This window comes from Rhinolophus sinicus, linkage group LG09 (assembly GCF_036562045.2).
Source record: "Rhinolophus sinicus isolate RSC01 linkage group LG09, ASM3656204v1, whole genome shotgun sequence".
NCBI lineage: Eukaryota > Metazoa > Chordata > Mammalia > Chiroptera > Rhinolophidae > Rhinolophus > Rhinolophus sinicus.
This window is the reverse complement of record NC_133758.1, coordinates 66731642-66756087: the sequence shown is the minus strand read 5'-3', so window position 1 is coordinate 66756087 and position 24446 is coordinate 66731642. Positions and strand designations below refer to the sequence as shown.

Genomic DNA, 24446 nt, shown 5'->3' with positions numbered 1-24446 from the left:
AGAGGGAGAGTAAAAATGGTTACATATTCACTCTTTTGCAGTCTACTAGACTAGGATTCAAAATTACATATCGGCTCAACTAAAATATAAAGATGCTATTTCCATAAGGATTTCTATCGGTTCAGCTACAAATTAGATTTCTTTCTTGGTGATCATAAAACATAGCTGGTCTTTGGAGAGGTTGTCTAGATTGAGTTGGCAATGAGCCTGAAGTGATTGTCAGAATATAAAAATAAAACAACTTACCATCAGTTCCAACAATATACACATCTACCTTGATCCTGATAAATTCTTGCAAAATCTGTTAAAAAGAAAGTAGATCTTCCTTAGGGAACAGTTTCATTTGTCAGAAATGTAAAGAAAACTATCATAGTTATGCCTTATGGGTGACATATTGCTCTCAGAACTTTTTATATTTTGAGAAGAGATAATAGTATAAAGAGACACTAAAGTTAAAAACAAGGTTCAGTGACAGAAAGAAATAAATCCAAAGAAAGAACTCTGCTGGTAGAGTTCTTGTGGGAAGTATGATGGGAAAGTACGGGAAGGATGATTAGGAAATGTCCTGCCTCAACTCACAAGATAAGCTCGGATTCAATTTTAAATTGAAGAGCGAAACAAAGGAGTCTCCTCACTCCACTGTGATGCTTACTTACATCACTCCCTAATTTTAAAAGTTTTTCTATGGGATGATCTTGACTAGAGCTTTCTACATACATAAACAAAAAATCCCCAAGACCCGGAAGTTGTTCATTATTCCTGTTCACAGTGGCTGGATGTGTCTAGCACCAATAAATCTTTATCCGATTTTCTGGTCTCTAGGCTAGAACAAATACCAGTAGTGATATCATTAAGGACAGATAAGGTAAGAAAAGGAGCTTACACTGCTGATCAATTTAGATGATCATTAATATCATTAGAACTTCTGCAAGGCAAGTTAGGGCTTTCAAGAAACATAAAGAGGAGTCCCTGCCCTTTGTGTTACATTGCTAGGATGAAAAAAAATAAATTTTATGTGTGTGTGTATTTTTCCTCCAAAGCTAAAACAAACACAAAAGAGAAAGAAAAGAAAAAGCAAGCAGTATTGAGAGTTTTGTGATAAGATTTTTTTTAAAGGTAAGTTTGAAAGAAACGAAATTGATTCTATTTTCTACGTTTGTATCCAGTTCACCCATACTTAATACATCTTAGCTCAGCTCTTATGTAGGCAGATTTCTGTGCAAAACCAAGCAAATGAGGGAAAATGTAGAATTTCTTAAATTTTCTTTGTATATATTTCTGCATTTCTGTTACACACTAATTTATTTTAGAAATCCTGACAAAATTGTGGAAAGAAAACAGACTGCAACTTGATTGTTTCAGTCCTTTTTAAAATCACACGTGACATTTATTCTTTCATATCTCTCGCTTTTTTGGAAACAGATTGTTATATAGCCAAGCGAAATTTCATCAGTTTATAATCGCTGAGAATGAAAACAAAAGGGCCCAGTATTTCACTTTTTCCCAAGACCTTTCCAAATCTTCTCTATTTTAGGACAATTTAGATACAAATGCCCACAATGATTTGAAGGCACCGCAGGAGTACGTGAGCGTAGTTGTCTGCGAGCAGTTCAGGATACATTAGAAATGTAGGTTTAGTTGCCTTCAAAATTTCATGCCAGTCTCGTATTAAATGCATTTTTGAAGAGTTTACTGAACATGTTCCACTTGCACTCCCACTCCCTCCAGAGAACATTCTAAAGTTATAATTTACTTTTACTTAAGTGTGTATTATCTAAAGAAGCATCCTTACAGAAATACAATTTTTCACCTTTCGTCACTGATTAGTTGTTTCCATTAAGAAAAACGAAATTACCCTTTTGAGACCTCTCATTGAAGAAACGTCAAGAAATGACACTGCCGAAAAATCAAGAATAAGGCTATGCAGGTCGATTTTGGGGACCTCAAGGTTGAGAGGAAGATCGGCATTCCAGTCTATGTGGAAAGGCAGGTCTGCGGTGTTGATTGGCTGATCCAGTTCTTCTATCTGATTGTTGTCCAGCTCTTCGTCAGAATCTTTCAGGCCATCAATGGTACATACAAATCCTTTCTGCAAGAGAGGATGATGAAATGCACGATATCTCTGACCACGGAATACACTGTGTATGTCAAGGATAGCCAGTGACTTTCTGAAGCCCAGATTCAAAGTTGGGCCAAGCAAGTGAGGTTGTAAACTTGTTTATTTGGAGAATAAAAATTGTCCTAGGAGAATAAAAATTTTAAGGGGTCCATCAGCGGTCCGTTTAAAAATACAATAATGGACACACAAAATAGCTTGTTTCTCTGGCATTTTATTGAAAGGAATGGAATCAACATATTGATCTACACTTGACTAAGCTTTGAGCGATTCTCCACAGACATGTGGTCAAGAAACTTACTGGTGTCACTTGTAGCAGGCCTTTCTTCTGCAGTTTTTGGATTTTCTTCACGGCTTTGTTGCGCTTGCGTAGAATTCGAAGTGGACTAAAGCCAACCTGAAAAACCCATTGCTGTGTTACAAGAGTACTGAAGATTCTGCTACTTATATGCCGTAATGTTAATAACGTTAAGTGGAATTGAGGCCCATAATAAATATATTTGTAATAAAATGTAAGTGGTTCAGACAACATCAGCGAGAGCGTTGTGTCAGACCTAGAGTTTGCTCGTCCTGTATGCAGTTAACATCCGAAAGCCTCAGTACCATCCAGGAGTCGTCCATAAATTATCCACGAATGGGTGTAAACTCTGTTTGAATCCGTTTGTGGTTTTAGCCCACGCAACTCTTAGGAGATTTTATTTTATTTATTTTCTAAATGTTGAATATGGGTACCATAATTAATATTCTGCTTCCACATGATTTTATTCTATTAAAATGTATATGATTATAGTTTGTACTATCTATTATGTGATTTTATTTTATAATTTTAATATTAGATCTGGGGATAACCTTTACTTCCCTCTTTTCAACACAAATGTATTCTGATTGTGGCAATATTTAGCTCCAGAGTAACAACTAAGGAGGATCAAAAGATACTAGATTATGTGAAAAGGATAGTATGTAAAGTCATATACACCATATGAACCCATTATTATAAAAAAAAATTGGGTAGAAAAGTGTTTGATGCCTACCAAACTAATAACAATAGGTGGGGCTTTAAGGCAGAAGCGCAATGCAAAGCACCGATAGACCACAAGGCAGGTGCAAGAGTAACCGCTAAGCTCTCGTTTCCTAACCCTGAAGATGGCTTCTTTGTCATCTTCTCTCCAGTCCATCAGGGGACACCAGTTGTTATTTCATGTTAAATATTCACTTACATTATATTTATTGATTTCATTTTTTTTCCAGATGGAAAACAATTTTTAAATTTTATATATAAAAAAAGCCCCACAAAAGATGCTATTCTCTCATTTCCCCATCTTCTTCCTCTTTTTCAACACCCCTGATATAAAGCACATTATTACACCTTATTAAAACTTCACCCAGATGTCCAGACAATGCTCCATCTGTGTATTCTTCTGTGTTTGCAAGCTGCATGTTCATATAGCCATCTACAGATACCAGGTAGCCTTTGTACTCCATTCCCCACTTAAGTTTCACCATTACTGGCTTCCCTGTCAATCCATTGAGGAAAGGTTTGGGATTGAGGGGCAAACTCATTGTGACAACAGGCAAATACTGCAGGTCACAAGTTCCCGACCCTGCTGTTGTCGTCCATCGTGACTGGAGCACCTACAGCAGGGCCGGAATCGTGTTGCTCCAAGAGAAAATCGATTTCATTTATATTATAAACATTTGTTTGCTATCCTGCATCTCTTCAATGATGCAGTCAAATATTCAATCCTCTTGTTTCTGAAGTTGATGCCCCAAGAAAATCTGTAGGATACTCTCTATTAAAACCCAGCAGCCCCAAATCTGTGGTAGTTTTACTGTACAGCAGAATTCAGTCAAAGGTGAGTGTATATTGGGCATCGTCTGAAGAGTCTTATTTCTCACTGTATTAAAGGACCCCTACAGAAGCACTACCACAAACCAGCCTCCGCATATGTGAAATCAATGACCCTCTCTTGTTACAGAACCAACATTTCATTTCTAGACGTTCAGTGGAATTACAAAAAAAAAAAAAAATTAGTAACCCCAAAACTTACAGCATCGATAAGTTTCTGCTTAAAGAAATTAATGTTTGCAAAGTAAATAGGGGATGGACATCTGAAAATTTTCACTCCTTCCCGTTCATATATCTGTAAGGCAGAGAAGTAATATTAGATGGTGCCCATTAGAGTCATATTAATATCATTTAGCAAGTCAAAGTAAAAAAAATGACTTCCTTACTTCAGAGTAATCTTTTTTATTTTTATAGATGTTGCTCCTTCCAACGTTAGCCAGTGTGCTGCATTTTGGACTGTAAGAAAAATCAACATCATTCGTGTGAATCATTCTTGTGTATTTGGGGGGCCGATAAGGCCAGCACTGATGTTTTCCTAGCCTACCACAGCAGGCTCCCTTTTCAAAATGTCAGAGGTTGGGGGCTCGTCGTGCCGTCAGAGACCCTGGAGGGCAAGCTCCTCCTTTTCTTTATCCTCCCACAGCTCCTGGAACTGTGCCTCCCATCTACCACATTCTAGTTTACAGGCTTTTGCCGTGGTGATTCTGAATAGCACAGTTATTCGGTAAAATAAGGCAGAAGTGATTATCCAGTTGTATCAGTGTGGACATGGAGAAGTATAATGACTTGCCTATGACCACTCAGTTCGTCTCTGTGTATAATGGGTCCCCAAGAAATGAATGAAGTTATAAATGAGTAATGAGTACAGGAACATTGTGATATAAATGTACTCTGTCAGTCAAGGATGAATTTTAGGATAAGACTTTCTGTTCTAGAGCTCCTTCACCCCCAAGAAGCCTGAGTTCTCTGCCACATTTCCAACACTGGCGGAGTGACCACCTGTGGTAACATTATGTGGCAGAGACTTAAGCATCAAGACGGTGTTTGGACTTGAGGACTGTTAAGGACCACGAATTCTAAGTGGCTTTTGTTGAATTCTAGGATGAGGGGCCTTTGAGAAATTCTCTTAATTCAGCTCTATAGTTTTCAGGTTGGAGTATGGTCTAACAACCTAGAAAGAGGAATAACCCTCCACGAGACATGGAGCATCTCACAGTCTTCTCAGTAACACATCCCCATGTTTAATGAGTCTAAGGCCAGCGCTGATATCTTCCTAGCTTACCACAGCAGGCTCCTTTTCAAAATGTAAGAGGTTGGGAGGTTGAACCTGCTCAGAATATAATTACTTCCAGTGTGCAGTGGGGCAGACAGACTCAGAGGTTTACATGATGTATTTGAAGTGGTCACATCAGGGAGCAGACCAACAGCCGGTGGGACGTGGGGTGATGCTCTACGTTCAGGCCCTTCTATTGTTCTCCGGGCCTGGGGGTGAGCAAGCTGAGGAAGGACGGACTCCCCAATCCTGATAGACCTGCGTGCTGCCTGTCACTGAACTACTTTTCCCTTAACCAGTGACAAGTTTTTCTCTCCTGACACTGGCAGGTCAAAGTCTGTGAGGATGCAGAGCATGACAAGCACTCACAATTGGGTCCTGAACACGATGGTCAGGAGCTGAAATGCCATACTCGCTGCCAGGCCCAAACCGAGTCCCAGGACAACGACAAAGATGAAGGTCATGATCCAAATGAGCTGCAGAAGGAAGGCGACACATACACTGCAACTGACTGATTCAAGTACAGTGTCTTAGGTCCAGAGCTATGAGACAGCATGAACTTCTACAGACAATGCTGGAGGGTGGAATTGCACAGAAGGGACCTGCCTCCAGAGGTCACTTCTGCTGGCTTAGGTTTTGAATCATAGAAACACAAGCAGATATCTAAAAACTCCAAAGAGAGTGCATCCATTGCTAACCCTGTCCCTGAAACAGTTAAGAAAATTAATGTATATGTCACTGCTAAAATTCCAGAACCAGCTGCTAAAATTAACAAATTAGTCGGTAGAACCTATGTGAATCTTTTACTTTTGGTTTGCTGATTTCATTAATGGCTACGATATCTAAAAGCATTTTAGCACGCCAAAAGGCTGTGGAAATCCCCAACAGTTATCTAGCAGGAACAAAATAAACCAAGTATACTTTATTACTTGATGCCTGTAAAGTTCCATAGGATATGGTGTTTTTATGCCACAGACTTTGACCCTGCTGTAATTATGGACTCTACTTCTCATAGCAAGGCAAGTGAACAGCAAGGGGAGCCCCTACAGAGTATTTCCAAAAGGAATACTCAGAATTTAAGTTTTCCACAGATTCTCTGGTAACTAACATATGATGTAATAAAGACCAGAAACAATGCAGACCCAGAACTTCAAAGAGTTTCTGTGGCATTTGGGACGACTGTAAGAGTTTTTAGAACAGATCTAAGGAAGTTCTCTACCAGTGTTTCTTGGAGCATTTCCTACTTGCAAGTAGCTCATCCTTTTAAATTAAAATCCTAGAGAATGATCATTAAAGTATGCAGTTTAAAGATTGCAAATGAAACAAACTAAGGTTATTTTAATAGCTACATAGAAACAAAATTTCTCTTAGTTTACAATGAAATATGCATTTTACATCAGCATTAAAATGTCATCTTGATTTCTCTAATACAATTGCCTCTGCTTACACAGTCATACTTATCCTTTCGCCACAGTCTTCGTATTTCTGTGAACTGCATCAGCATTCCCTTTAAGTTTCCAAGTGCTAAAGCTGCCAAAACAGACTGAAAAACATAAACGGCAGATGTACTTCAAGATAGCCAAATAAGCCACACAGAGGCAAAGGTGAGGGTTGCAGATAAGTCAGTCCTTTAAACAGCCTCAAAGCAAAGGGCACACCCTTTTGTGTTGTGCCAAGACACACCAGACCTGGGACTCTGACCTGGCCCCATGTGTGATTTTGTCCTTACCACAGTGACAGTGACATGCCATAGGTGATCTGACAACACCTACCTGTACCTTGGGACCAAGAAAAGCAGATCTTAAGCCCTAGGATGGAAATAAATTCTTTTCTATCAGAGATAGTCTAATGTGTGTCTATTTATTGGAGGTGGGAGAGGGGGTTGCTCTTCGATTATTAAAAAACAGTTTGGGGAGCTTCGGGTCCTGGGATTAGAATGCAAAGCTGTGATGGTGATCAGCAATCGTGCCATTCAGAAAGAAGAAGCTGAATATCACAAAGCTGCTGACAGATTCGAGGCAGACTCTCGGGGACAGTGTGAACTGTATCTGCCATGTTCCCTGCGATATCCCCAGAACCAACCAGACTAAATGCATATAGGAGGGGCTCAATAATTATTCAGTGAGTGAGTGGATGAGCTAATGAATTAATAATTCCCAAGCCAGGACTAAGCACCCAGTAACACAGCCTCTTTTAAGTAGCCCTGATGTTGACACCATTGAATAGTAGTTTCACTAAGAGTTCTGAACGGAAAACTCAGCTTGGCCACAGCAACTCTTCAGGCTTCTGATTCTCCACATGCCCAGTGAGATCATTTAACGTACAGGAATGATGACAGTTAAGGTGAAAAATGCTGACTCACCAAGTATGGGCCCTTTCTTATTTGGATTTTAACACATGGTAGGAACATGCCCCAGTCCCTGTCCCCAGTTCAAGCTGTTCCATTCCAAATGTGCTACGCAATTTGTATACTGATTACTTTCATGCCATAAAAGCACAGTGTACAAAAACAAAACAAAACGGTTTTTATTTCCATATCTCAAAGATAGTGTAACTGATTTTTGATATTGATTTTTTATTTTCACAAGTAACATTTATAATTTAATATCTAACCAGTTAATTTTACTCACTGTGAGAACAGAGGTCATTGTTTAGAAGACTGAATATGGTCTCAAGTGACTTTAAAAAGGAAATTGCGCTCAAATAAATAAACACTGGTTTAGAAGTGGTAAAAACTGAATAAAGCCTGTAATCTAGTTAACAGTACTGTGTCAGTGTATCACTGTCGGTTACTGGCTGTGATTTTGTACTAGAGCTATATAAGACACCATCACCATGGTCTCTGGGGAGGGGTTCATAGGGCTCTATAGTAAGCCTCCTGCTTTGGGGGACTTTAGTATAAAACACGTCAAGTGCCACCTGCAGAAGAGACTAATTTTTCTTTTCATTGGCATTATTTGCCTGTTCTGTATTCCATAGAAAAACAATTTGAAACAACTAGTAATGAAATACATACACAATAGAGCCCTTTAATAAATAAAGATTACAGAGCATTGAGAAACCATAGACAGGAAAAGGAGGATCATTTTACTAGGAACCTGGTATCCACACTACAATTGATATAAAGAATTAAATGCAGGGCCAGCTGGTGGCTCAGGCAATTGGAGCTCTGTGTTCCTAACTCCGAAGGCTGCGGTTCGAGTCCCACATGGGCCAGTGGGCTCTCAACCACAAGGTTGCCAGTTCAATTCCTCAAGTCCCACAAGGGATGGTGGGCTCCGCCCCCTGCAACTAAGATTGAACACGGCACCTTGAGCTGCGCTGAGCTGCCTCCTGGAAGGCACAGTGGGTTGGAGCGCGGACTCTCAACCACTAGGTTGCCAGTTCGATTCCTCCACTCCTTCCAGGGATGGTGGGCTGCGCTCCCTGCAACTAGCAATGGCAACTGGACCTGGAGATGAGCTGCGCCCTCCACAACTAAGACTGAAACGACAACAACTTGAAGCTGAATGGCATCCTCCACAACTAAGATAGAAAGGACAACAACTTGACTTGGAAAAAAGTCCTGGAAGTATACCCTGTTCCCCAATAAAGTCCTCTTCCCCTTCCCAAATAAAATCTTAAAAAAAAAAAAAAAAAGAATTAAATGCATATAAAACGCTTAGGAATCTGTTGATGCTTAATAAGCACTCAAAAAACATTCATTATTAGCTATCATTATGGGTTATTTTGCCCTTTTATGATAAAAAGAAGCAAACAACTGTTCAGGGGAAACCAGGATATTACAGACACAATGGTCTAAGGACTTGTCACCTGATTCTTTGGAGGAGGGGTTTTGACTAACATCCCGGACGATGTCCTTGGGTGTTATTTTCTCACAAGAGATAGGATTTTATATGGCGATTGTCTCTTTAGTTTCTGCAGGTTGATGTGGGTGAGGCAGACCCCAAGTGTACAACCTGGAAGAAGCACAACAGGGCAGAATTCTCTCCATAGGGGGTTGTATGTGCATTTATTTTGACTGACATCTACATTCTTCTGTTCCTTTGGGGGTGACTTCTTGACTCCTTTGGAAACCAGGAAGTTAGCATATGGAGAACACATATTTTTGTCAAACAGTACTCCGCACTGCTGAATACAGAGTGGGCCAGCGAGGCTCTTTGGGGTGACCAGAAACCTGGGACCAAATTCACATTCCCGCTACCAACCAACAAGGAAAAAGGCCTAGATATCAACCAATCAACATTGGCTGGTCCTGTCATATTTCTATGTCCGTTGTAGTCAGAAGGTATTAGAAAGTTCAGAGAATAATAATGCTAACAACATTAACAAAAAAAAGCTATCATTTATTGTCTATCATGTGCCACACTCTGGGCTAGTTACTTCGCGTGCCTTATTTTATTTAATTTTTGCATCAACTCTGTGAGGTGGGTGCTATTTCCCTCCTTATTTTACAAATGGGCAACTTGAGGTTAAGAGAAGTTAGGTAATTTGCCCAAAATGCACAGAGAATAAGTGACAGAGCCAGGAATAGAAGCAGGTTTGCCGTTGTCTGTTTCCCTAGAGATCCCATGGTTTCCAGGGTCTGCTATTAGGTTTTTTACCTGGGAGCCACAGCAGTTTACAAAGCATTCACCTACACCCTCAAAAACTACATCCAGGATCGCCGGACGGAGGAGACCGAGGGTGAAGGTGCAAAGCCTGTGTCTGGCTGTTTGCTCCCGTCTTGCAACCTGACAGCTTTGGTCTTGGAATCCAGCCAAACTCTGGGAGCTGCAGGGTGGGTTTCTAAGAACAGGTTGTGTGGCTGGTAGCACCGTCCTCTGACTCAGAGGCCCTGATTACCTCAAGCTTTAAGAAAATCTTCACTTCAATTCATTCATACTGAAGCTGCAGTGCCAGAGTGTCTATCTATCTAAACATTCATTATATTCCAGACTACGAACATGGGAAGAGCAGAGTAGATAAGAAAGTTTGGGCATGTACATTCCTAACATTCATAAAATGCTACTAGGGGAAAAATAAATATTTTTGGCCCACAGTACTGGCTAAGAAGAACACTTGGGAGTTTGCAGTCACCTCATTTTCCCACTTGGTGTGTTTCCAGAGTTTAGGAACCAGGGTCCTTGATTCATCACTCAAAGGAGAGAGACAGTATCCAAAGAGTGAGTGTTGTTACCTTTTGCATTGGCTCCAGAAGATATCCCATGGCTACAATTACAACCAGCACGATAACAGCAGAGAGAAGCCCAGCAACCTGTGAAGATGACAGTATTCTCATCACAAAATCCACTTTCCCCCGTTTCACATTCCCCAGTGACTAATGCAGGATGGCCCTCACAACAAAGATCCTGAAATACCTGCGTTTTGCCTCCAGTGCTCTCCTGAATTGCAGACCTGGAGAGGGCGGTACTCGAGGCAAATCCTTTGAATGATCCAGTGAATATGTTACTTAACCCCAAAGCTATTAACTCCTGACAAGAGAACAGGGAGGAACCTTTTTTTAGACGCTGCACCACTGACACTATGCACACAAAACAGTATTTAATTTAGACCCAATGTATGTTGTACACTTACCTGATTGCCATCAATCGGATAATCGTGTTTGAGGGAATAGACACTGGCAACTGAGAAGGCCACTGCGAAGCCGACGATTGCAATGCTAAAGCTATCTCCGATGGTCTCTTTGAAAATCTGCAAGTCAGGTGTAACAGGGGCCTGAAATCTGAAATGGAAATAAAACAAGTTTGAATGTCACCAACCTGCTTATAAACCTTCCATGTATCCATCTGCTCTCAGGAAAAGTCCAAATTCCTTATCAAGGCCCCAATCTATCCCGTCCCCCCATTCCTGCTTAAATTACTACCATTTCCTAAAATGTATGCTCCAGCCACACCCAGCTTGTTTGTTTGTTTGTTTCTCAAAGGTGTCACCCGTTCTCTCACCTTGGAAGCTGCTGCTAACTTTCTGTTCACTCTGCCTGAATCATTCCCCTCATCCCCAATCCTTCCAGAAAGTCTTTCCTCACTGCAAGATCAGTGTTAAGATAGATTCTCTGTGCTTCATCAGCTCTTGTTACCTCCCTCCCCCATCCCTTCCACCACCATCCTCACCCCTACCCAGGCCAACTTTCTACCCAGACACCGAGCAGAGACTGGTTCACTGTTCTGTGACCAGGACAGAACACTCTTCGTGGCATATATCAGGTGGTCAATAATTGTTGGGCAAATCAATGAATGAATGCCATCTAGGATGAACGATGCCTCACTTTGGAGCATGCCTAGCAAGAATTTAACACCACGGAAAACTTTGGAATCTGTTATCGTCAAAAAGCAATGCTGCTTAAGTTTGATACAAGATTGTTAATACAGTCCAATGAGAGTGGTACATCTGATGTGATTTTGCTAGTATAACTGTATTATAATGCATATTTATATCTCCATAATCTTCATGCAAAATGTCTTAGGTTCTAGTTGTATTGTTACATTGGGTGGCAAAGCATCACCCACAATGCCTTCACTACTTCTCCATAGATGAAGACTTTCTGAGGAAACACAGTTCTGAGGCAAGGCAAGCAAGAAAATCTTCTTTCCACTGATAACATAACCTTTCATGGAAAACCCTTAGCAAACAGATGGGACTTGGACTCTGCCCCATGCTGCACAGAAGTGCTGGAGCCAGCTGTGCCCTGATGGAGAGTGGTTTTCCATTTATAGTGACACTGTGTCAGGAAAACGGTCAACTCAGATGTTATTTTTGAGCTTATAGACTTAGAGCAGGTAAATAATATTTGCTAACTGTATTATAAAAGGCATACATATCTCAAACTCAACAGCGGTTTACTCAAATGCCCAGCTCCTGTGTACATCTAAAACTTATTGCTGGTGGGATAATTGTATCCATTCAACTCTTAATTGCTGTTCATGCTTTGTGAATATCCATGGTTAAAAATTGTCAACTCTAATTTTGAAGAAGTACTATTATCTCATATTCTGAAGCTACCATGAATCAGAAAGTTAGCTTGGAATAGTGTTTGTTTATGAAATAAATCTAAAATCAGTGATACAATTAAAATTCACATTTTATACCAAAATAACCAGAAGCCTGCTATTATTCTTTTTTTCTAGCCTCTAAACATCATAGACAGAATGGTGCGATGAAGTTTTATGGTCTGAAAACTTGAGTTCATTTCCTAGGTCTTGTTACTTACCTAATTCCCTGAGCCCAAGGTCAAGAAGTGAGTCAGAAGTAAACCCCAGGCATTCTGCCTCTAGAACACGTGAGCCTGCCTACGAGGCTACACTGCCTCTCTGTAGAGTGCAACGATTACTCAGTGTGCGTTCCCCCCTTCCATACCCCACACACACTGTGGAGAGAGATCTATTGACATTTAAAATATATTCACTAAGTAAAGTTTCTAAGATTGTAACTCAGTGATGTTAAGTTTATCTTTTATTTCCAAAACCCTCCTGACAAGATCCCTTTGAATTCAATAAGGTGTAATTACTTGAAAGCTGCAGAGTGGAGAGAAACCCTAGAAACAGTTTTTCGGCTTCAGTCTAACTCTTACTTTAAACCCTTTTAAATTAAAAGCGATGTTTGTGATTCATGAAGTGTAACACATGAATAGCTGGTGATAATACGTTTTTGCTTAAAAATATATATTTGCTTTTAAAAGAAGTTGGCTATTCTTAAGTCAACAATGCACATAAATACTGATTCTGGGAATTCTCAAATACTCCTTAAGCATGGGAGGGAGGTCAGTCTTTTTTCTTTTCTTTTCTTTTCTTTTCTTTTCTTTTCTTTTCTTTTCTTTTCTTTTCTTTTCTTTTCTTTTTTCTTTTTTAACAGGAACACCTTTCTTTGGTAAGCAAGTTGTAAGAAATTGATGCTATGGTCTGAGATCAGAGAGAGAAAAGAGAGCACAACATTGGATCTCCCCTCTCAATACAATCAATGCAATAGGATACATTTTCCAACTCCTCATATGAATTGGATCTCCTATCCTTCTGCCGGACTAAGAGTTGCTCTGGCTTTGTTTTGAATCTGATCACAGGAAAGGACAGCGTGTGCTTAACAGGGCTGCTCAGGCGGTGTGCCAGGTGTGCCTTCAGTGTTTCCTTTGAACTGTCGGATCTTGGCTCCGGTAACTTCAAACAAAACACTACATATTGTTTATAGTAACTTATGAACAAGGAAATCTGGTTTCATTTGGTTTTCTTTTTTTATGAGGAGAAGCTGGTTTAATCTGCCTACTTTGCAACTTTCACTATTTCACGTTTACTTGTGTTTGAGTCCCTGTTCATCTGGTTTGCGAGTTTTTCACAAGGAGAAAGAAACTTCCTGATATTAAAGACTGCAGACCCACGTGTCCTTGTGGCTCCTTCCTAGAAGCCTCATGGATGCTGAAGCAGGAGGACTGTGGCCTGGAGTAACGCATATGGCTGCCAGCTCTCTACCTAGTGCTTGGAGATGCCATCAGAAAAGACACACTCACCCTTTTTGCATCTCCCCAATCACAGCCACGTTATACCTGTTTTTGAAGTCAAAGCCATAGGATATACCTGTTGCGATCACAGTCTGCAAAGTCACAAATTGCCCAAGTTAGAAATGTGAGATAGACCTAAGCGTCTTGCTTTACAAAAAATACCACTGTCAAAAACCACCTCTTGACCTATTAGATAAGAATCTCAAGCCCTGGCTTTGCTACTTTTTAAAAAGTCCCGAGGCAATTCTGATGTGTCGCCAGAGCTGAGAATCACCGCTCTAACTCAAACGGGTCTATTGACTTCTCAGAGACGTGTCCTCTGCACCAGCCTTGTCTTACATGAAAAGAATAAACCCAAAATCATAAAAGGACGTGATTAAATTCTGAATGAAGAGAAAACCTTACTAAGTGTTGTACTTAGAAAGTGCACAATGGCATCTGCCCCACTGAAACCTCCTGATCTACAGATGGTGAAGGGCTTTCAACATACAAACATGAGACTAATGAATTATAAAGTCTTAAGATAATCAGTTACCATGATGAGTTCAATTGGGATGGGCACTGGAAGTCTGGCTTTGTAGCGCTGATTTATCTCTTTAACCACAAATAAAATGAGAAGGACAATCAAGGACGTCACAAGGTCTGCAATGTTAGTCTTCTCTATTTGTGTGAATATGGAATTTAGCACCTAAAATTATAAAAACAAAAACACCCAAGTGGTATATTAATGTGGTTACGACCCTCAATTATTTCCAAATAGATAGAATAAACAGTGAAGCAAAAGAATGGACAGACATTGACAATGATTCTCTGCTCTGCTCCTTTCACCATGGATGAGTAGTTACAGAAATTAGCACGCAGGCATGAGGAGGCTAAATCAACAATGTCAGCGCCACACTGGTTTAGAGATGCTTCTGCATTTTTGCTGGGAATCTCTTTGGCTAGTGTCAAATTTTCTTGGATTCTTTTCACATTTTTACAACTGGTCTCTTCTGCTCTTAGGTCTCTCTGGCCATCGTTTCTGATCCCTAGTAGTTTTCCTTAGGATGTATCCTCTTAATTCCTGGCCCTTTTTAGGTTAAGACCCCTCACATATCTTCGTTTACTCTCTGTGCCACTTTTGGAAATGATTTTGTTGGCTAACTGCACTGTGGGTAATTTTAATTCTTGCAGCCAGTTGAATTCCATGTCTATGGGATCAAGACAGCTCAAGCAGACCCAAACTAGACCCCAAATTGCTCCCAAAACACTCCACTTTGGGTGTAGCTCTGGATGGGAGTGAGAGTGTATTAGTTCCAATTTGGAGCAAATTCTGTCTCAGACTTCCAATGACTGCCTCGATAGCCACTAACAAGCCCAAAGTTAGCAAAAGAAAGGAAATAACAAAGATCAGAGAGGAATAAATGAGATAGACACTAAAAAGACATCAGTAAAATTAAGAGCTGGTTTTTGAAGAGATAAACAAAATAGACAAACCTTTAGCTAGATTCACCAAGAAAAAAGAGAGAGGACTCAAACAAATACAACCAGAAGAGCTAAGAACACTTTGTTCTACAGTGTGTCCTCTGAAGGAAGGAAGAATCACTGTCCTAGTCACATATTGGCCAATTTTCTTTTGCTTTATAAGCAGGGGTGTATAAGAGAATCAGGAGGACTTCAATTCTAAAAGAACGAGAACTGCTTTTTAGAAATAGGGAAGTATCATCACTCAATTAGCACATTTCTTTCAAAGTAAGATTTTAAGAAAAATTTAAAAACTTCGGACAATATATTAAAGCTTTTAATAATGTACTTAGATTTTTTTCTTTTTAATAATATTCAAGAGTCAAATCTAAGAGAAGTGGTACTTAGTTTCTATTGTTTGCGTTAGCTGCATGGTAGACATGGTTGATTTCTCTGTTGTTTTCTTTGCCACTAACTTTCTTAATGTGAATAAATTTCACAACCCATTTGTTTCTTGGAAGTCGTAGGTAAGCCCCATGGCAAAGGCATGAAAGGAAAGTTCTCCCAGAAACATGATAGTGAATTTCATGTATTTCAATAATTTTTAAGCAAAAGGAATACTTACTTTGAAAATTGAAAATGGATCAGTGTATGTCTTGACATCCAGCTGAAGAATAAATTTGAGTTGGGATACCAAAACGTGAACAGCAGCAGCTGTGGTGAAGCCACTAATTAGGGATTCAGATAGATATACCACCACGAATCCGACCTGTAGAACCCCCATGGCCAACTGGAAAGAGAAGGCAAGGCCTGTGTTAATGTAGATGAGGAGTACAGCTCAGCAACCGAAAGGGCCAGCAATTGAAATGACTCAAAATGTAAAGGTTCAGACTGCACATATGTATCTTAAAGAAGCATGAGTCCCTGCCTCCTGGAACACCTCCCATTAGGGGTTTCTCCCTCTTCTCCCCAATCCCATCCCATCTGCAAGGTGGAATATTATATGCTGTTCAAATAGCATGCAAGTCTAACACACCCCCAAGAAGTAATAGCCTTATCTCCCCTTCCACTTTTTTTTAAAGATGCAATATCTTTAGAAGACTCACCCATAAGCCTTTCATAGCAGAATATCTAGCATCAACCCTCATAAATTTCCCCATATAATTTTAAGTTACGCTTTCTAGCTGCTGTAGCTTACATGGGTGAGCATCCATTCATATTCCCTTAAACAAGTTGTTTGACTTTTGTAAGAAGTAAATAACCTCATATTGAGCATCTGAAATGCTCAATTTTAACTGGGAGCAAAAATCCTTCCCTTGGATGCCTGGCCTGTCTTATAATATATGTCCCCAGAACGTAGCCAGAGCTGTGGACCTGCAAAGGCACGAGGCTCAGAAATGTCTTAGAAAGAACAGACCACACTGTTTGTTAATAGGACACACCACTTACGTATTTGTGTAGATGACCTCTTTCTTTAAGGAATGGCTTTAACCAGTAATATCACTGTTCACAAACTTGGGCAACATCTTGAGGAGTCCGTGACATTTTCACCATCAGCCATGGTGTGGCATGGGAGGAAGGCTTTAGGCTCCTCCATAAATCTCTTCAGCTTTCCCCAGATCTTTGATATGGACAGTTCAAAATGCTAAACCCCAATCCCTTCCAATTAGATTACAGTCCCTGAGAAATCAGGAAGAAAAAGTTTCCAAAGCTCTCAGTTTCACTATGACTTGCACATAGTTATGTTTAGTGATTATATCAATTCCCAGGTATTTTATTGAATTGAGCAATTCAGCATTTCACTCCTCACCACGTGTGCCTTCCTCTTCCCACTTGTCCTTCTCTCTAGACTCATGCTCACTGATCCTTGCAACATGAACTGCCCCTCCACTACTGGTTGGTGAGTGATCCTCCTTAAATTGTTTCCTATGGGCCACAGAAAGAGGGCTGCAAATCAGAGGGAAGAGTAGGGAGGCGCGGCAGGACGGAGGAAAAGCAGAAAAATGTGTGCCAGTCAGGACAAGGGGGCTGGGGATTCCATGAGAAAGTGCTCACCTGCATGATTCCAGAAAGAACTGTGACCATTGCAGCTATCATCACCTTATGGTCATCTAGTGATGAGTTATTACTCATTGAGCTATTAAAGGAATTCATAGCATCTGGGCTGGCCGTTGGGGTTAATTTCATAACTGTCGCTCCCACCATGATACTCAGAACTGGAAATGGACCTAATTAACAGAGGGTGCATTGTGGTCAATATATATCTCCCTAAAGTACAATTGTTTTTCAACCATAATGTAACATAAAAAGACTGCTTTGTCCTCCTTCCCCAAGGCCCAGTCCTAATTCTTACAAGAAACTATGACTCTTTTCCTGGATTATGCACAATTTGAAATTGACACAATGTGTGGCTAATGGAATTCATAAAGAAAAAGGAGTGTGAGCGTTAATTAACCCAGAAATTCACTTACCCACAGATATGTGTCTAGAGGTGCCCAAGAAAAAGTAGACTATGATCGGAAAAAAGGCTGCATACAACCCATAGCCTGGGGGGATGGTGACCAGCAGAGCATATGCTAAACCTGTAAATAGACAAAATCAGGCTTCTTATTTCTTGCAAGGGGAATCACAGAAGTTCTCTTTAGGTTCTTTAAGTTTTTAAAATTGGATCCTAAATATAAGTTACTTTATTAACTCAAATGTATCAAAGATGTAAATGTAAGAGCTAAGCCTATAAAACTCTTAGAAGAAAACATAGGTATAAATATTCGTGACCTTGGATTAGGCAACAGTTTCTTAGAAATTATCCCATACAGCATAAGCAATCAAATTAACAAGAGATAAATTGGGCTTTATCAAAATTTTAAAATGTGTGCTTCAAAGGATACAACAAAGAAAGTAAAATGACAATCCTTGGAAAGGGAGAAATTATTTGCAAATCATATCTTGAATCAGGTTCTAGTATCCAGAATATATAAATAACCCTTGCAACTCAACAATAAAAAGACAAATAACCTAATTTTAAAATGTGCAAAAGATTTAAAGGGACACTTTGCAAAAGATATACAAATTGCCAGTAAGCACATGAAAAGATGCTCAGCATTTTGCATTTGCATTAGGGAAATGCAAATCAGAACCACAATGAGACACCGTTTTATATGATGAGGATGGCTAAAATAAAAAACGGCGGACAGTCACAAGTGTGCGCAAGGATGAGGGCAAATTTGAACCCTCATACTTTGTTAGTGGGTTATGATATGATGCAACAATTACACTCCTAGGTATATACCCAAGAGATGTGTTCCCCCAAAAAACTTGTACACGGTGTCCATAATAGCATTATTCGTAATAGCCACAAAGTGGAAACAATCCAGATGTCCATCAACTGATGAGTGTATTAAGTAAGTGTGGTCTATCCACACAGTAGAATATCATTCATCCATAGAAAGGAATGACATACCCATGCATACTGCATCATGGATGAACTTGAAAGCATTCTGCCAAGTAAAAGAAGCCAGACACGACATACAACATGTTCTGTGAACCTATTTATATGAAATACCCAGAATAGGCAAACCCATAGAGACAGAAAGTTGTTACAAGGGGGATGGATGGAGGGGGAATGTGAAGTGACTGCTAATGGGCAATAGATTTTTGGGGTGGTGATGGTGGTGAAAATGTTCTGGTATTAGATATGATTTTGTACACATACAAAGGATTAATTTAATGATAGATGAATTACATCTCCCAAAAAAAGTTACCTTGTAGGACACATACAAGCCCGGTGCTGATTCCAGAAACAATGTCACTGAGTAGCCATTCCTTTATCCGGTATGCTGGTAACCAAGACAGTATGGGGAGCAGAGAGAGGGCAATTCTCTTGGCCTTTTGTGTGGAACAGCTGAAAAAATTGAAAGCCACAGGTCAGTTAATTAACATCAAATTTTAAGTTTAGTACCTCATGGTAGGTGCAAAATTGGTAAAGATGATAACGATATTAAAGAACAAACTAGTGCTTTCACTTGCTTTCCCATGCACGTTCACCTTACCCATAGCAACTGCGCCTGGCCACCACCAAAGGATTTATTTTAAAAAGAAAAATGCTGCTTTTCTTTGGCTGTAATAGAACTTATTTGTCATCCTCAGCTTGAAATGTCCAACATTCCAATTGAGAATTTTCCTCTGTTCTCGTCTATTAGTCCTCTGATACGGAAGGACTGTGTTGAGAGCTGAGATGGTATTCATTTCAGAGACGACCTTTCCAACTCTGGCAGGGAGGTTTGGAAACCAAAGATAAAAAGACTCTGAAGACTATGGGCTACAGCCAGAAATGAGCACTTGAAAGCTTGAAAATTTAGGAGAAAGTGTTTTATTTATTCCTAATGCCAGTATCTTAAAAAAATATCTTACCTACAACACACTTTGAGATGATCCAGAAATGTCTTATGATATCTGTGTTTCTTCTTATGTTCTTCCCCAAAAGCGTTTGCAGAATACACTGGCCGGGCCACAACGTACTGATTCCCGATGGGTTCGAGCATCTTGCTGCCTTGGTGGCTGTGGTAAGTGGAAGACCTTTGGAACCTTGTGGCAAACCCTTCTTGCCTTCAGCAGGTTAAAATGCCTGAAACCAAACGGAGCTTGTGTCTTAAATAACTCAGAGATAATGTGATGCAATTTACAGATGAGTGAGCTCTGGACTGAATGTTACCACCTTTTGAGATCAAAAGAGGCAGGATTAAGGGACCTGGATTGTGTTTTGTGACAGTGATATTCCAATGAGCTGGACACTGGACACGGCTCCTTTGGGTAAGTAAACAAGGGCTTGTATTTATTTATTTTTAAAGACCACCAAAAAGCAATAGAAATGGACTCAGTTTCCTAATCAGTAAGTACATTTTTTACTTGTAAAGTAAGAGCTCCTCAAGAAAAGGAATTCTATTTTTTTTTCCTGGAAACATTTCCCAGGTTATGGCATTGGAGTCCTGGGACTGATTAGACTTACAGTCTACTCATTGCCTCTAACTCCAGTCAAAGCTGTTCCATTTTACCCATCAGAATTCGTGTAATACCTTAGAAAATGCTTTTAATGTGGGAAATTCAAGAATATTGCCCATTTGAATTATTTTCCTATTGTTTCTGGGAGTTAAAATGGAGTTTTAAAATTTATAGTTGATGACACTAGCACAAAGTATTACTTGGCTACTTAGTTCACTAGTGATGAGAGCTTTTTAAGGAAAGATCTTGGGCAATTTACTTAACCTCTTTGAGCCTCAGCTATGTAATTAGGATAATAATTCTCAAGTTTCAGGGTGATTGTGAAGACTAAATGAGAATGTTTTCAAAGCATCTAGCTTGTGCCTAGCACACAATAGGCATTCACTATATGGTAGTTATTATTATAACTGTGCATTTTCTGCACAAGATTTTTAAATTTTTTTCTTATCTCAATCTATTATACTTAAGAGATCAATTTTGCAAAAGCTTTTAGTGCACATTACCTATTTATCCCTCACAATTCTTTTAGGCACCTATTATTATTATTGTTGTTATTTTCTTACAAATGAGAAAATAATGGCACACCCATTCCCACAAAAAATCTAAGCACTTTTTCTCAGATCATAACAGTTAGTAGAGTGTCAAAAATGTGACTTCTGTTTTCCAACTCCTTCGCTATTTTTTTCTACAACATGGAGTTTCTCTATTATCCAATGGGAACATAATTAAAGAACATTCAAACTAACTATTAGCACTTTCCCCCTCTAATCTTGGTTCTGTATTGCTACTCGTAACACCCAGTTTTCTTCCCTGAACACAATCACAATTATTAATTGAATTATCTCAAACTAGATTGTACCTTGTTACATGGTGCTGTGTCATAGCTCAGAGGGATTTTCAGCGTGTTTGCGGAGCTCAGGTTATAACCAGGAATCAGATGCTGGTCTCAGCTTCTGGCCCCACCTGACCTCTCTATGACCACCCATTTTTCTCACCTATCCCATTCCCTACCTTCCTTCTAAAGTCCTCTCTACAGACATCCTCTGACCACAATTTAGTGCTTCCGGCTCACCCTCTGGCTTGATTTCCAAAATTTGCGTCCCTCTGAGCTTTGTTATGACAGTTAGAGCCTCTCTACTGCTCTTTCTGAGCCTCCTCCCAGCTCAAGCTGCTTGTCCTCCCTGCTCCTCATCTCTCTCCCCTCTCCCAGCCCTCCATCCCCATCCAATTCCAGGTGTCATAGCTCACTAACTGTGTAGTACTTGCCATTGTCAGGACAACGTGTGCTTGATGCAGACTTGGCTTGCTCACTGCTGTACATAGCACAGATTTTTGTCCTTATTTGCCAGTTACCAACAATATGGTGGGGGCATTAATCCATGTTAATGACTCTTGACAACTCAGCTCTCTTACAAAGCCTGTCTGGAGTGTCTTTCAAGAACAATTTTAATCCTGTGTAGTATCCAACCTAGCCAGTCTTAGGATGACGAAGACTCTGGTACTGTTCATTTTATGTCTGTCAGATGCTGCCATGAACAGAAAAAAAGATCCACTATTTTGTTGCTTTACTCATATTTTCACATTGTTCATGGAAACTTATTAGTTCTCTTCCTTAAGAAAGATCCTGAAAGTATTTCTTTTCTGCCTTTTGCTGCTGTGTGTTTTCTCTCTGCTAAATCATAGTCTAATTTTTTTGGCCAATGTCAATGATGGCAGAAATAACTTCATTTCGATTAAGCTTCCTTCCTGAGGAAGACCATGGCTGGCTCTTTGGTAGGCTCCATCATACCTCCCACTGGACAAAAGGCATGACCTCTGGCCATCCTGCCACAGACTGGAAAATGCCTCCTCCTCACACTAAGAGCTGAATAAGATGGGTGTGTTCAGGACAGGACTCAAAATCTTTCCAGAATTAATTAATTAATTAATTTGTTTTAGGGAGGGCGCAGCTCACAGTGGCCCATGCAGGGATTGAACCAGTAACCTTTGTGTTATTTGCACCACGCTTTAACCAACTGAGCTAACCGGCCACCCCAAAATCTTTCAAGAATTTAGAGAGAGAGAGACCTTTATGGCCACATTCTAGTCTTGTTTGTTTCCTTTGCTGCCATCTCTGCTTTCCCAAGTGGCTGCCTCATGCTCCACATGTAACCGACAATCTGAGGCCCAAATCAACACCCCAATGGTGCCTCTGCTGAGAGAAGCTCCAGGTAGCCATAAATTAACGTCACTCTCCATTTCATTTTTTCAGGGACTCTTGAGAATGACCTACATTAGTTAGGAATTCAAAAGTGAATTTCTTAACTTTTAAAATAACCCAAACACATTAGCTTTTCCCCAGAAATTCTTGGAAAAATTTTTCTTGGTTCCTAGAATCACAATTCCAGTTACACCCATATGAACGCACACCTTTTCATGTTCTACCTCTGTGCCTCAGATTTCTGTCTAGGTTCCTTAGAGTGTCAGTGGCTTTTGAAGGATTGAAACTCATTCTCAGGGATCTTCCTTCGAATAGTTTTACAATTCTAAGCTTTGTATACATTTCCACTTTTATTTCCTTTCTTATTAATTCTTATTAGTTCTTTTTAATTTTTTGGCCTTTATAGAATATATCTTTCATACATGGGCATGAGCTTATTAGTCATACACATCTGTCCTTCTCTGCTTTTTTTTTTCTGAACAGAAATTTAATCCTAACATTAGTTTCTGAAGTTCAATTTTTTCCAACTATTCTGGTACATTAATAACTTGTTGATATTTCTAATGATGATATATGTATTACCCACCCTCCACCCCCCACCCCAGTTCCACCCGTCTCCAACCTGCAGCCCAGCACTGAGCGTCACCGCCGGGCTCCCAGCCACCCCCACTCTGCCTGCCCCACTTCACTGAGCATTGTCTTATGGCCCTGACCTTTCTGCTCCTCACAATTTATCTATTTAGTGTTCTAGTCTTTCAGGGGTCTGCCCTTTCTGCTGGAAAACAACTAATCTGAACCAATATACTCAAAAGCAATGCTAGTACTTTTCTTCAATGAATGGAAACTTGAAACCAGGAGGCAAGCAGGTGTGCAGGTGTTTCCAGCCCCTCTCCCGTCACACCAGATGCCTCCACCACCTTACACAAGGTGGGCTCTCAGTGACCCCACCCCTCAGTGGGATCTCTAAATACCCCTGTGCCAGGCAGTGGGAAACCAGAAGTCAGCCAGTGCTATTGCATGAATTGGTCCTTGGACGATGAGAAACATGGCAATGTCCTGATAACTATGCCTGGGCAGAACAATTTCTCCACGGAGCACCTTGAGCGGGACCCCAGTCAGCAGTGACGAGGAACCAGAAATCAAGGGCAATACATGTCACATCTGGTTGGTGTTAAGCTGGACAGAAGCAGGGAGATGATGGTATCAGAACTGGAGAGGGCCAGAGTGGTGATGAGGAGCGAGTGGGCTGGGGTCGGGGGAGTGTGAGTGGGTGAAAGGATATCAGTGCAGATGTTGGTGAAGAAAGGTCAGAAGGGGTCGCGACTGGGGCAGGCAATCATTTCCAGTTAAATCCTGTGATTCCTGTGTGCATCAGTCACTTTTGAAACACAGCAGGATAATCGATTAGTTAATTAGTCCATGAAAAATATAACAAATATTTTTTCAAAAGGCTATATTATAGAGGTGAACCGAGTAGTTATTTCCTTGGGAGAAATAAAGGAGTTGATTATCATTTGGAACATAAAAAACACTCCTGTTTTTCCCTATCCTTTAATGATGATCCTTTGAAAGCTATCAGCATCTCACAAGCCCTTCCAGATTGTTTCCGAAGCCGTAGTCTTTCCCTGCAGAGAAAGGAGAAGCTGCCATAGAAGGTGATTACAGGTGATGGCACTGAGGTGAGGCTAGGAGGGTGTGGAGGCCCTTCCTTCACAGAGTCCCCAAGCTAAAGGAAAAAGTTTCAGATTCTCTTTTTTTCCCCTTTTTTTAACGAAAATAATATGGATAATTCTAGTTCACACAACTATAGTTCACTGTCCAGATGGGCAAGAACATACTGTGTATCTCGCGTTGCTTATTCTGTTTATGTGACTTGCGTAATTTATGGTGGTCTTATAACATCTTCTAGGAACTTAGTTTTAGCTTTATCTTAGTTTAGGCACTAAACTTATTATTATTAGACAATTGTTTTTATTGGCAATTGTTATTATTGGCCATATTGCTGAGAAACTAAGTCAAACCTCATGTGGCTAGGAGGTACAGCAGAAAAGAGCAAGAATTTGGCAGCTGGGAGACCTGGCT

General features: G+C 40.2%; 2 protein-coding genes across 3 annotated transcripts in view; both read right to left on the bottom strand.

The window, feature by feature from the left end:
- The window catches only part of SLC26A3 (solute carrier family 26 member 3), a 32639-nt gene that overhangs the window by 3505 nt on the left and 4688 nt on the right, over positions 1 to 24446 (bottom strand). For both annotated transcript variants that reach the window (XM_019745312.2, XM_074340577.1), the window contains exons 2-18: positions 19577 to 19790; positions 18928 to 19067; positions 17638 to 17748; positions 17222 to 17394; positions 15792 to 15956; positions 14259 to 14411; positions 13733 to 13815; positions 10813 to 10960; positions 10596 to 10709; positions 10415 to 10492; positions 6683 to 6778; positions 5605 to 5711; positions 4349 to 4418; positions 4165 to 4257; positions 2418 to 2513; positions 1856 to 2089; positions 247 to 301 (exon numbers count right to left, since the gene is read on the bottom strand). In XM_019745312.2, coding sequence (XP_019600871.2) covers positions 247 to 301; positions 1856 to 2089; positions 2418 to 2513; positions 4165 to 4257; positions 4349 to 4418; positions 5605 to 5711; positions 6683 to 6778; positions 10415 to 10492; positions 10596 to 10709; positions 10813 to 10960; positions 13733 to 13815; positions 14259 to 14411; positions 15792 to 15956; positions 17222 to 17394; positions 17638 to 17748; positions 18928 to 19067; positions 19577 to 19707 — 2047 coding nt within the window. In that variant the 5' untranslated portion in view covers positions 19708 to 19790. The remainder of the gene's footprint in view (positions 1 to 246; positions 302 to 1855; positions 2090 to 2417; positions 2514 to 4164; positions 4258 to 4348; positions 4419 to 5604; positions 5712 to 6682; positions 6779 to 10414; positions 10493 to 10595; positions 10710 to 10812; positions 10961 to 13732; positions 13816 to 14258; positions 14412 to 15791; positions 15957 to 17221; positions 17395 to 17637; positions 17749 to 18927; positions 19068 to 19576; positions 19791 to 24446) is intronic.
- LOC109454562 (small nuclear ribonucleoprotein F) lies at positions 3115 to 4056 on the bottom strand. The gene has a single exon (XM_019745313.2). It carries the CDS (start codon positions 3674 to 3676, stop codon positions 3416 to 3418), a length of 261 nt encoding a protein of 86 aa, XP_019600872.1. The 5' UTR covers positions 3677 to 4056; the 3' UTR covers positions 3115 to 3415.

What these genes read in the sequence shown, in the direction of transcription:
- LOC109454562 (XM_019745313.2), bottom strand. Translation starts at nt 3,676, where the DNA reads ATGAGTTTGCCCCTCAATCCCAAACCTTTCCTCAATGGATTGACAGGG.